General features: G+C 40.1%; 1 protein-coding gene across 3 annotated transcripts in view; it reads left to right on the top strand.

The window, feature by feature from the left end:
• septin9b (septin 9b) overlaps window positions 1-13,007 on the top strand; it is a 152,398-nt gene that overhangs the window by 54,792 nt on the left and 84,599 nt on the right. Inside the window, exon 1 of one of the 3 annotated variants that reach the window (XM_057842947.1) lies at window positions 5,017-5,159. The exons of the other annotated variants lie outside the window; for them this stretch is intronic. Within the exon in view, the coding sequence (XP_057698930.1) occupies window positions 5,105-5,159 (55 nt within the window). The 5' untranslated portion in view covers window positions 5,017-5,104. Of the gene's footprint in view, window positions 1-5,016; window positions 5,160-13,007 lie in introns of those variants that run through there. 3 annotated transcript variants of the gene reach the window in all.

The following is a 13,007-nucleotide window of genomic DNA, read 5'->3' as shown; positions in this document are numbered from 1 at the left end:
CACCCCTAAATGTAAATATTAGTGATGCACGATAATGCATTTTTCAGCCGATACCGATAACCGATAATTTCCTCCTCGTTCCAACCGATAACCGATAATGTCAAGCCGATAATTTTATTAAAGATTTATGTAAAATTTTAAAGTATACACAAGAGAAAATATTGCTGTGCAAAAATAATATTGCTCTTTTTTTTTCAACATCAAATGTGAACAAGTAGTAGTAGTAGTAGTAAATTCCAACATCTAACTAAAGACAGATTGTCTGACATTGTGTAATGGTAAACTTTTGGCAACAATTACTTACAGAGTAAATACACAAGTTGCACAAAAATGGCTTTAAAAGTATGCCATTCCTAAAGTATAACATTACTACACAGCAAAAACACAGCTCCTTAAGACTAGTTAAGGTCCCTTGTTTTCAGTGTAAATCTATTGGAAATAAGTTAAATTAACTGCCAGCACTTCAAGTATATTTCACTCAGATTTCTTGAAGAAAAATGGCCAGTTGAAAATAAGATTAACAGCCTTATTTTAAGCAATAAATTATTATACAGAATCCTAAAAAAAAAAAAAAAAAAACTTGTCAGAAATGTTCTTTATTCAAGAATATGTATGGTTCAAAACATTATTTGAAAGCAATTTTTTCTTGATTTAGGTGAAAAATGACCTTATTTTTTTTAGATGTTTGGGCTTAATAAGAACAAATTGCAATATTTAGTTCAAGTAAGTGGAATAATCTGGCGCATTCAACTAGTCTTCAACACTCAAACAAGATGGGGAAAATTATTTGACTAGATTTAAGAAGAATGATCTGATTAAGACGTCATAAATTTAAAGCGTACTGAATGCATTACTGACTGGATGACTTCTTTGTGTCGTTTGGTGCATGTTACAATTATCAACTAACCACTGTGCCGTCATGATAAACATGGTTTGTTGACATCACCTGTGTAAATGTCCGTGGTAAAACTGATGTGATCGACATGTCTTTCACGAAGAATCGTGGTCATATAAACTGCATTTTTTTCATCCAGCGGTTTGGCTATCGGGTCATTTCGGGAATTTCCTCCCGCCTGTGCCCTTCAGTCCGCCCGGCTGCCAAATTAGCACCCGCGCCAGGCCTCTGTCTCGAACTGGAGTGGCGGCGGCAGCTAAGTTCGTACCGTATATCCGCCCGCCCCGGCCGGCTCGCTGCGGCGCATTCGGTGCATGGCTCTGCTCTCATGCTCTACCCGCCTAGGGCGAGGCGGCGGCCTGCCGGACCGGCGGGCTCCGTCGGAAGACAGCTACTTGTCAACTATCGATCTCGTGAGGTGTTTAGCCATAGATGGGAGTTTACCACTTGCTTTGGGCTGCATTCCCAAACACCCCGACTCCGGGAGGACCGCAGCGTCTCTGTATCGTCACAAGCCCCGTAGCTTCCTTTATAGTTTATTTGTTAACAATAGCTTTAGCATTCGTGCTAGCAGCAGCATAATCGTTCCAAAAATCATTGTGATGCAGTTTTAAATGGCTGCTGGGTTAGTGCTAGTGGTGTTCAATGAGGACGCTTTCTTTAGGCCTTGAGGAACTGTTTTGTAGATGGCGAAAGCGTCGTTTATTTCATTTCACACACGGGAAAAGCAACGCACGCTAGTGAGAGCGCCTCAACACTGATGTGTAACACCGCCTCCTCTATGACGCCGTACTCCTAAACCCCTCCTCCCACAGGGGCTTCAGAGAGGGGAGGGGTTGAGCAGGCGGCAGTGAAGAAGTGGAGAAAACTGCTTGGTTGCGCACATTTGGAGGCTAAATCAAGTATATAATTATCAGATTGCATTATCGGTTGATTTTTTTATTATCTGTATTATCTGTGTGACATCATAATTGCCATTATCGGCCGATAATTATCGGCAGCCGATATTATCGTGTATCTTTAGTAAATATCCAACATACTGACTCATATCAGGTGCAATGAAAACCTTGAGTCAAAGTAAATCCTAGTTTTAGTACTGAACTGGTGGTCCATCACAATTGCACATTAAAAAATCCACAGAAAATCCCTTTCTGTGTTATTTCCATAACACAGGTAAACATAATGCTAAATCATTATGGTGGGTTTGAACAATCCACCCATCAGACACTTGAACCACATGAGCAGCACGCTTACACACATTCAGTTGTCTCAGAGGCTTCCTCAGATGTTGTTTTGGAAGCTTTCCTCATTTTGTCGCTCAACACTGCCTTTCAGCCACTCGTGTGTGTCCATGTTTACATAAATACACTAGCTGTGCTTTAGTGTGTATTTCTCACTGTCTTTTTCTGTTTAATTATGTGCTACAAAACTTTGCGGTGCAGCTTTTACAACACAACTCACTTTGAGCTGGCATTGCTACTGATTGGCCACACACTCCAATGAATCTAAGTATAGTGTGTATTTTTGAACTTGGTTATATACATGTGACTATGTCGTCTACTATGTTTTTGTGTGCACGTGCCGAACGCACAAGCTATAAATGTGCATGCCCAGCTGCGGGATTTGTGATGCACGTTAAGTGCACTCCAATAAAAACGCAAAACGTCAAGAATTTGAAGAGACAGATGTTCTCTCGCGGTTAACTCCCTCCAGATAATCCCAAACACCGTGTGTTTACCCTGCGCCTTTTTCTGTTCCTCGTCCCGTGACACCTCACCAGCGACTGCGCTATAAACCCACAATGTTTCCTTCTGTTGCCATTGACCTCTTGGGTGTTATGGGCCAGGCTTGGCATCTTATTAGTGTCCACTAGAATGGTGCTATTGCCTCAAATGGGTTCTTACAGCCTGTTAAAGCACCAGCTGTGATTGCTGTATGTGTTTGCCATAGAAACACTGTTGTGATGTGTAATCAATGATGATTAGATACCACAGTCTGGGAGTGGACAGGCCTGCTTCCTGAGCTGTGGGTGGTGATTTCCTTTGAGGGTTGACTTCTCTTTTTATGATCTTATGGGTTAGTTCAATATTCATGCTTGATCAATAGTTACTGCAGGGTTTTTGCTGAATAACATACAGTACATAAAGCTAGGCAATGGAAGGTGTACAATAAAGGGTATTGTTAATGTGTCAATAATTTAGGAATGATGAGCCTTATAATAGCAGTTTCACAATAATATTGATGGTTTTCAGGGGTTTACAATATAAATGGCTCGGATGTACTTTTAAAACCGTCAGGGCCACCAGAATGCTTCAACCACTGGCCCGGTGGGGCAATTAAAAATAGTGCGTCGATTAAAAAAAATATATATATATATGGCGGAAAACACTCAGGTGACTTGAAGTTCCGCTCTGAGACCCCCAATTTGGCCAACTTTCAAAATTGTCCGATATACATGTGTGATACATCATTGGAAAGCTTAAAATCTCAATTTTATTCGGGGAACAAACATTTTGAACAGGAGGGCATTTTAAAAAAAAAAAGAGAGAGAATGTGGGGGAAAAAAGAAAACACAATCACATCGTTTGATTTTTAAAGAATTTATTTGCAAATCATGGTGGAAAATAAGTATTTGGTCTATACCAAAAGTTCATCTCAATACTTTGTTATGTACCCTTTGTTGGCAATAACGGAGACCAAACGTTTTCTATAACTCTCCACAAGCTTTTCAAACACTGTTGCTGGTATTTTGGCCAATTCCTCCATGCAGATCTCCTCTACAGCAGTGATGTTTTGGGGCTGTTGTTGGGCAACACTGACTTTCAACTCCCTCCTTACCCCGTGGCGTCAAAATGATAACAAGAACAGGGAGCAAAAATCCCAGAACCACACGGGGGGACCTAGTGAATGACCTACAGAGAGGTGGGACCACAGTAACAAAGTCTACTATCAATAACACAATGCGCCGCCAGGGACTCAAATCCTGCACTGCCAGACGTGTCCCGCAGCTGAAGAAAGTACACGTCCAGGCCCGTCTATGGTTCGCTAGAGAGCATTTGGATGATCCAGAAGAGGACTGGGAGAATGTGTTATGGTCAGATGAAACCTATTCTATCAATCTAAGTTGCCTCTATAACTGAACTCATTACATAATGCAAATAAGGTGGTTAAAAGTTGGTGGGGAAAATTTGAGCGTCCTGATAAGTTGGTAGTATTATGTCCGTATTGTCCTTATGCAAACCTACGCCCTTGCTCCTGATAACATGCTTTTCTGGAAGATGGACTAAGTGCTGGATTCCCTCTGATTGCGCAAAGGCGCCCTTCTGGTTTACTAATCTCGACTTTCACCAGGAAGTCAACTTGAGTTTTTTTCTGTCACACGCAACAAAGTTGTGACCGCTGAAGTGAACATACTTTAATTAACATGCTAGCTGGCTTTTAGAGGCCACTTGGCAAAATGTGACACTTAAATGAACTATGGATCACAGTACTTAAAGAACCTTGTAAAAGAGGAGAACTTGGCTGATTGTAGGTTGTAAAAAGCTGTATTTACTTTACAGTACATGATTCGATGGCACAAGCCCTTCATGATGTCGTGGGACAGTTGTGTGACTTGCAGTGGGTGGGCGGTGTCTGAGGCCCTTTAGGGGTCCACCTCTTTCTTGGAGCCACTTTCCCTACTTATGCGCCACCCATGGCGGGATGCACCATGTGTTATGTGAATGAACGACAGCCATATTGATAATGTGGCACTTGACACGTTCATGTAAATTGACAAAACATTCAGACAGAGACATTAATCCTAATTGCCGTATAAACCTTGCAGTTTTAATCCAGTGGAGGAGGTCTCGTTGTATGATCTACAATGACAAGGCATTCTATTCATGGAGTAAATAAAACTTGAGAGCCACTTTGTTGGGGAAGAGTCCGAAGGCATTACTTGCGAACGTGCATGTTTTAGTGTGTGTTTGTGTAGGGTCCAGGCAAACAAACACACATACACACACAGGACATGGAAGGAATAAGGGGAGTGTGTCTTCTGCAGCAGGGTGGGGAGGAGAAGGAAGGAGGCATGCACGTTCATTCTCCAAAGTTTGACCTCAGTTTTAATGCACAACTTTGTGGCCGTATCTAAGGAGTGAAAGAGACTTTGTTGGCGTGTGACTATTGTTGTCACCGTTTGAACAGTAGCAACCAAAACTAGGAAAGATGTCAGATTCTGGAGTCAATCCACACTTGGAGGGAATCATTTCGGACTTTGAAGGTTTGTGTTCTTCCGTAATTGACTGAGTATATGGGAATATGGTGCATGTTGTGATAGTGATGTAGTGTATATTTGAATGACTCTTGTGATATTTGATTACAGCATGGTCACCTCCCCAATCAATGACAGGTACAACCACTGTGTAGTACCAGAAAGCCTTTCGCTATGGTAATACTACGATAAACATCCTGAAATATATCGTGATTTTTTTTTTGTTTTTTTCGTGGAATTTGAAGCTTTCTAAAGTCAGTACTTTTACAATGTACAATATAGTAACAGTACACATTTAGCCCACGAGACAACCCACGTATTGATATCGTTTAATATGAAGTTGATTATAATGTTTGAAAGTTCTGTTTATGTCGTCATTCATTTTGGCTTCCATTTCTCCTGCCAACGTATTGGTGTAAACTAGGGCTGTCAAAATTTTTTTAATCGAGTTAATTACAGCTTAAAAATTAATTAATCGTAATTAATCGCAATTCAAACCATCTATAAAATATGCCATATTTTTCTGTAAATTATTGTTGGAATGGAAAGATAAGACACAAGATGGATGTATATATTCAACGTGCGGTACATAACGACTGCATTTGTTTATTATAACAATAAATCAACAAGATGGCATTAACATTATTAACATTCTGTTAAAGCGATCCATTGATAGAAAGACTTGTAGTTCTTAAAAGATAAATGTTAGTACAAGTTATAGAAGTTATAGAAATTTTATATGAAACCCCCTCTTAATGTTTTCGTTTCAATAAAATTTGTAAAATTTTCAATCGAAAAATAAACTAGTTATTAATAAACCATTGTTGATTGTCAATAATTACTTACACAATGCTCATGGGTGCTGAAGCCTATAAAATCAGTCGCACCCAAGTGCCAGCAGAGGGCAGCAAAACTCCTCAAAACACAATTAACAAGTGGAGATTTCACTGTAGTCATTTAAATCTGTCTGAGCGGGGCATGTGCGTTAATTGCGTCAAATATTTTAATGTGATTAATTTTAAAAACTTAATTACCGCCCATTAACGCCATAATTTTGACAGCCGTAGTGTAAACACAACTAGCCAAGTTACGTTCGCAGCTCTATAGCCGCAAAGTAGCATTAGTTTACATCACATTGAGAGCAGTACTCAGTTTTTGAGTAAAAATGGGAACATTACTGTTGTGTTAATAACTACCATAGTTGTCACATTTCTATTTTTTAAGGACCCCAAAAATTGTTAAACAACAGCAAAAAAACAGGCACAACCTGCAGCCTGTACAAGCTTTGTGTTGTTAACTTGGATTTTTACTTGGATTTATTTTTTTATATATAAATGTATTCATATTTGTTCATTTTACTTACTTTTGCTGTACCACACATTTTTGTCTCGTTTAAAATCATTTTTTCAATGATGATTTTGGAGCTGCAATACTGTGATCCTGCAATTTTTTTGCCCAAGGTTATCGTTGTCAGACCCTTGCACCGTCCCATGCCATTTGACTAGGCATTTGCCGGTATGATATTCTGACTGTATGATAACCTTAAACCAAATTAGCACGGTTTCACAGTATCACGGCATTGCAATTACAGCTTTAAAATGTGTTACTATGCAATATCTGGGTTAAAGAAAACAACAAAACAAAACATAATTTATTAAAACATGTTAGCAAATTGGAACATAAGTGTAACGTTAATAGAAAAAAAAAATCTAAATAAAATTACAATAAATGCAGTTCTTGAGCCTAAACCCACAGCCACAGCTCAACGTTATTACTATTATAACAAAAATAATTATTTTCCGTAAAAAGCACGCGTGTATGACTCGTATCATGTTTACATTATACACACACTCTTTCTCGACACAAACTCTTGTAGCTGGTGGGAAACGTTCATGATAGTTTTTACTAACCCTTAATGTTGTATAAATGCAAAATCATATTGGAGGTATGCCTCCTCGGCAGCCACCCTCCGCAGACATGTTTTACATGTCTGTTGGCCCTCCTCCTCTAAGCCGCGTCCGTCTGTAACTTTTCTGTTGCCGAAGTACTCCCATATCAGCGATTTGATTTTCTTCGATGGGGGGAAAAGTTCAGGAGTTTCACCTCTTCCAGCCATTGTACAGCTACAAGCGAGGGATTTCTCCATACATTTTTGGGACATAAAAAATAGCTAATACCTTAGGGACGGTATGACGGAAAGTTTTTGTGGTTTTGAAACCTTGACCTTTTTATACCACGGTATACCTTGAAACCGGTAATCGGCACATGTCCATAGTCAACGAAGTCTACCTTAAGCAACACAGAAATTATGCAATTGTCGCAAAATAAAAAGAAATACCTAAGACAAAATACATGCACTATTATGCATCATCTCATCATTAATGAGAGGAAACAGTTGAGTATAGGGTTTAAAACCTTTCTTTAAGATGTCCTTTTTAAACTGTCACGTGTCTCCTTTGTTTGTTGAACAGTTTCCTTTTGTCATTGTTGTTTCTCATTTTTTTCTCCCTCTTCTACCTTTTTCCTTTTCCTCCTCTGACCATGCTGGCTTCCTCCAGCTGGTCTCAAGCCTGACGGTCACCCATTCGTGTCTTCATGAATAGAAAGCCTTATGTCAAAACCTGTGTGAGGAAATACGGTATATCAATCCATCCATTTTTTTATACTGTTCATCTTAAGGCGAGCCTATCCCATCTGACTGCAGGTGAAAGTAGGGCGACATGACATCACAGGGCATATGGAATCTAAATAGACATTAAACTCATGTTTAAACTGTCACGCAATGTAAACTGAGATCGTGCTGCCTGAACACACTATCATTGACTGAAAAATAGTATTACGATTCGTCATTATAATCAATGGATGCAAATTCTCTAAGTAATGATGCGTATTAAATCAAGTGTTTCCCAAAGGATTACACGTGTGTTTTTAATGTTTTTTTGTTGTTGTTGTTGCTTTCTTCTGTGTTGTCTTTTCGCAAATGGATAAAAGTTTTCAGTGGAATTCAACCTCTGTCCTCACAGTCCGCTCGCTAACGATGTAAATCAATGTGTCTATGAAGTAGACCATTAAGTGGAGCAGAACAAGGCTTTACCTGTCAAAGGTTGTTGCCTGTAGCAAAGCACCATTTAACAGCTGGCTGGATTACCTTGTTACTGTGTGTAAAAATTCCACCAGTGATGATATTGCCCCTTAGTGATTCAAACATCTGCTACTACAACATGACCACAAACATAGTAGGGACTTGACCCAAAATCTGCACGCAAGTTACCTCAGGACCTCCATCTTTGTCCAGAACATGCCAAGAATTCCTTTTTGGGTGTCGACTGAACCTGCCAGAACTTTTAGTGTGGCTTTTCTGTATTACCTTTAACCAACAATGAGTAGTTGCAGGGAAGTGAGCATTTGCTGGTGTAGCCTCAAGGTTTCGTCTGACCGAGCAAATACCTTCAATAGCATGCCCTTGGCTTGCCATATACAGTTTGTTTTTGCTGGTTTCCACCACATGGATCATTCATGTGTCCATTCATGGGGGATTGTGAAGGCAAGGTTGGTCTAAATCAATATTCACCTTTACTCATTGTGTGACAGGCTGTGTATTGTAGGTCTGTGGTTGCATAAGGCTCCTTCGTCTGATTTTTGTAGCAGTAGTGTGAGTTGAGTTCCAACTCAAGGTGGTGAAAATAGTTGTCTCTTTATAAGTGCCTTGTGATTGACTGGCACACATTTAAGGGTGTAATCTGTTTTTGCAATATGTCATCGGTATAGGCTCTGGCAATGCAAAAAAAAAAAGCTTGTGACTGAGACCTAGACTTCTTTATAACGGGACATGGAGCTCGAGGTCGATCCGTAGGAGGCCTATTTTCAAAAATTTTAAATATTTTCAAAACCAAAGCCGCTGGCAAACCTAAAACCAAAACAGGCACTCCCTTAGGCATTTATGAGTCTCCATGAGCAGAGACATCAAAAAATTCAAATTCGTTCCCTAATAAAATCCCGATTATTTTTTTGTACAAGTATAACAAAATTTAAGATGGATATAAAATTACTCTAGATGCACAAAAATCACAAAATGCAGAGATAATCACCTATATTTTCAGGATCAATAGCAATAAAATAGTCAAATCGATACGTTTTTGCCCAAAATAGCAAATTATTTTTTTAATTTAAACTTTAATTTTCAACAGCTAATAAATCACTCAATTTTCACATCGGAAACTTAATACTTGAGGAAAACATGCAGAATCATATTAATTTCATTCAACAAAATTTGCTTTTTTCTATATAGAATCAAAACTTATTTAGGTTGAATTCCAACGTTACTATTGCCTCAGCACATCTTGCTGGCTATCTGGTCCTTGTCGTCTTTACATTGAAATGTTATAAAGTAAAACACGTAAAAGGCTAATTTTTTTGTATGGATGCAGAAATGTTTAAATTACTACTTTTTCGCCCAAAAAACGGCCAGCTGGCCTAAAATTACCTGATCATTTGACTGTAAAGTTACGCTACTGTGTATGGATGCAACATGGCGGCCATCACAAAACAAAGAGCTTTTTAAGTTGAGAATTTTTGTAAATAAATGTATACATCCCAGAATTTCAATAGATATGAACATGGAGCAGTCTAGATTCTTGGTTAAAAGCAAAAAAACAGGCAGTTATCAATCAATTTACGTAAATATTTCAAGCGAAAGTTACGCAAATGTTTTCTTTGCGTTTTTTTCGCAATGTTTCAAAGTGCATGCATGGGGATATTTTATAGCCTGGTGCACCAGACTCACCGCTGTTCCAGCTATAGAGTCTGGTGACCAATGAGCGGCTCAAATTTCCAGGCCGGAGCAAGCCACAGCAAACCGACAGCAGAGTGGACCAATCAGCGACGGGCAGACGTGACGTTGGTAAAGGGACAACTCTCGCGGTGCGCGAGCGGAGAAGTTCATTTAACATGGCTAGCGCGAGACGGACTATTGTCAATGACTTGTGTCGATGTGTTTTTGGTAATCTAAAGCTGATTTTACCGTGGATTGGAACATATTCTCGGCTCTCCTGTTCGCCATCTGTGTTGTTGTGGCGACAACTTCCGACGCGGAAGAGTTACGTTGCTCGTTCAGAACACGTCACGCAAACAAGCAAATCTGATTGGACGGATGATTTCGTACTGGCTCGAGAGGCCGTTAAGGAGGTGGGTCCCAGACTTTTCTCACAGTGTTTAAAAAATATAGAGAGAACAGTCTGGCCGTGCCAGGCAAGATATTTTAGAGAATAATAACCTTGAATCTTCGACCAAATCACTCTTGAGCAGAAGTTGCGCTAGACTTTTTCGTTGTCTGTCATTTTGACTGACAGGGCCATAAAAATCCGGTCATAATCTATTTTTACCCGTCACTTAAATTTTTAAAATGATGATAATGACATTGTGGTGACCCTTTGTTTGGCATAATTCACCTTCCGAACTTGTGTGTCCATTTGGCCGAGCGCGTTACCGGCTACGACAGTCACGTGACAGAGACACTTAAGAGCCGCGCGCGGTCCCCTCACTATCCACTCGCTCTCGCTATATGATTGGCCGAAGAGTCGAAATGCTCTCCCGTGAAATGCCTGTTTAAAAATGTTCCCGTTGTTACTTCTTGCGTTCGCTTATAAGTGCCCATTTAAAAAGGAAAAGCGATGGATGATACTACACACAGAGCGTATTATTAACAAATGTTAAAGTTGTATAATCATAAAGCGAGAATAAGGAACGTCACTGACAAGCGCTGGCCCCCGCGAGTGGATAGTGAGGGGAATAGGATAGTGCGCCTACAGCTTACAAGACTCTTAACATTGCATACCGCTTCAACATATTCAATAGTATTGTAACGTTGATAATAGTCAACCGTTGAATAAGATTGCAATTCTTTATTTGTGGAAACTTATTGAACAACACGACTGCTGTCTGCCGCAGCCAACGCACATATCTCCCCCGCCAGAACAATCGTAAACACGGAAGGCACGTCCCTCGCTCTCCCGCACCTCCCTCACCCCTCTACGTCATGCGGTGCATTCAGGAACACATGCTAACACCCCCGCCACATTATAACTCGATTCGTTACAGTATTTAGTTTTCATTCATTTTAAATTAATATTCTGTCTGAACAAGCTTAACAGAGAATCCACACCGTGCCATCACACATCAAGCAGATGAATATAACTTTTTCTCCGCAGTGACAAAAACAGCTGACTGTGGCCCCAGTAGTTAGGTAGCCTACCATATGTAGCATATGGAACAATGAAATTAACAGTTCACCTGCTGTGGCCTGAACGTAGTCTCAGACTTTCCTCCTGGTGCGCATGGACTTGAATTGCGTGCCCGCTTGTGCAGTCCCTGTTTTTTCACCTCTTTTATCAACACCATCGTCGTTTTGGAGCTTTTTGAAGAAACTTCGGACACTCAGTTGCCTTGACATTTTTCAGAGTAAGGCCAACGACGTCATGCATCAAGAGAGACAATAGCTAATTAATATGCTCACTCGCCACCCTGTCGTCTGGGGTGTGAATTGCAACCGGTCAAAATGACGGATGGACTTCAGTTTTTTCTGTCACCGTTTTAAAAAATCGGTCAACAACGGAAAATATTCGGTTAACGCGACCCCTGCTCTTGAGACACTCCTGCCTGCTCTTATGCAGTAAATCATTCGTCCTTTTTCCCACCTAAATCTGGCATTTGAACGCAGCGTGTGTTAGTTTATCACATTTAAGCCAAACGCTCTGCCTGGGTCGGCCCACATCGGGAAGGCGTGGTGCAATGTTTGTGGGAGCTGTCTTGTCAACGGATGGTGAAGTCTATGACTGAGATGATACCACATGATTTTGTTCATTAGTCTGGCCATCCTCGAGAGGATCCATTGACACCAATGATAAAGTGGTTGTCTACCCTAACAACTGGGGCATATTTCAAGAAATAATTGTGAAATATAGTGAAAGCACAGCTGCCTCCATCTTCGATTTTGCAACTCCACTAAACTGTAGCATTTCTGTCTGTCCTGCTTTGATCTACCACGTGAGACATGTCCCGTGATAGGTACCGTTAGTCCAAATCAGTGTTGTTAATGAGCTTCCTTCGTGGACCGGACTCGCTTCAATATAGCTCATAGTCTGGGAATGCAGTTTCACTTGGAACAATACTCTTTCATCTGATCTGTCGTTCCAACACTTGTGTACGGTACTTAGAATATTAATGCTCACAATGTTTATCTAGTTGACCACATCGAAAATGCCTTGGGGAAAAGAAAGTGCCGGAGTTCAATAATTGCCTTGGATATGCTCTGGGAGCTTTTTTCCATTCCTGTATATACTCATACATGAAAAGCGTGCACAGCTTCCAGTCCACATCTTAGTGCACTTCACTGCACACTCTAAATACAATCTCAAGCACTCAATTCCTTTGCTTTAGTCTCAAACCCGAGGCCATATAATCACAAAGTAACAAAGAACATAAATACTTATTGAAGCAGGTCACCAAGTTCAGCTTCTTGCTTGCCTATTTCCATGACAAATCATGTGAAAATACATCCTGATACACTCCTATTATCAGCGAAATTTATATACAGTAGATTAAAGTAAAAGAAAGAAAATGCTACAACCCTCTAAAGGCCTTCAAATGATCATAATTTGCTCCCATTAATGTGTAGTAAATGTTTCCGTTGTTTGTATAATCTGCAGACAAATATTGGCAGACTAACACTTACATTGGCCGGATTTAAAAGTAGCCACAACCTTGGATGGGATTCCCTTTCAACATTAAGAAAAAAAAATGGAGAGGAAAGGCGGCGTGAGAAGGACACAGGCTAGTGGATTCAGCATAGTTCTCTTGAAT

The sequence above is a fragment of the Corythoichthys intestinalis genome, chromosome 8, assembly GCF_030265065.1.
Source record: "Corythoichthys intestinalis isolate RoL2023-P3 chromosome 8, ASM3026506v1, whole genome shotgun sequence".
Lineage (NCBI taxonomy): Eukaryota > Metazoa > Chordata > Actinopteri > Syngnathiformes > Syngnathidae > Corythoichthys > Corythoichthys intestinalis.
Note: the sequence above shows the minus strand (reverse complement) of the source record. Positions and strands in the feature narration are given on the sequence as shown.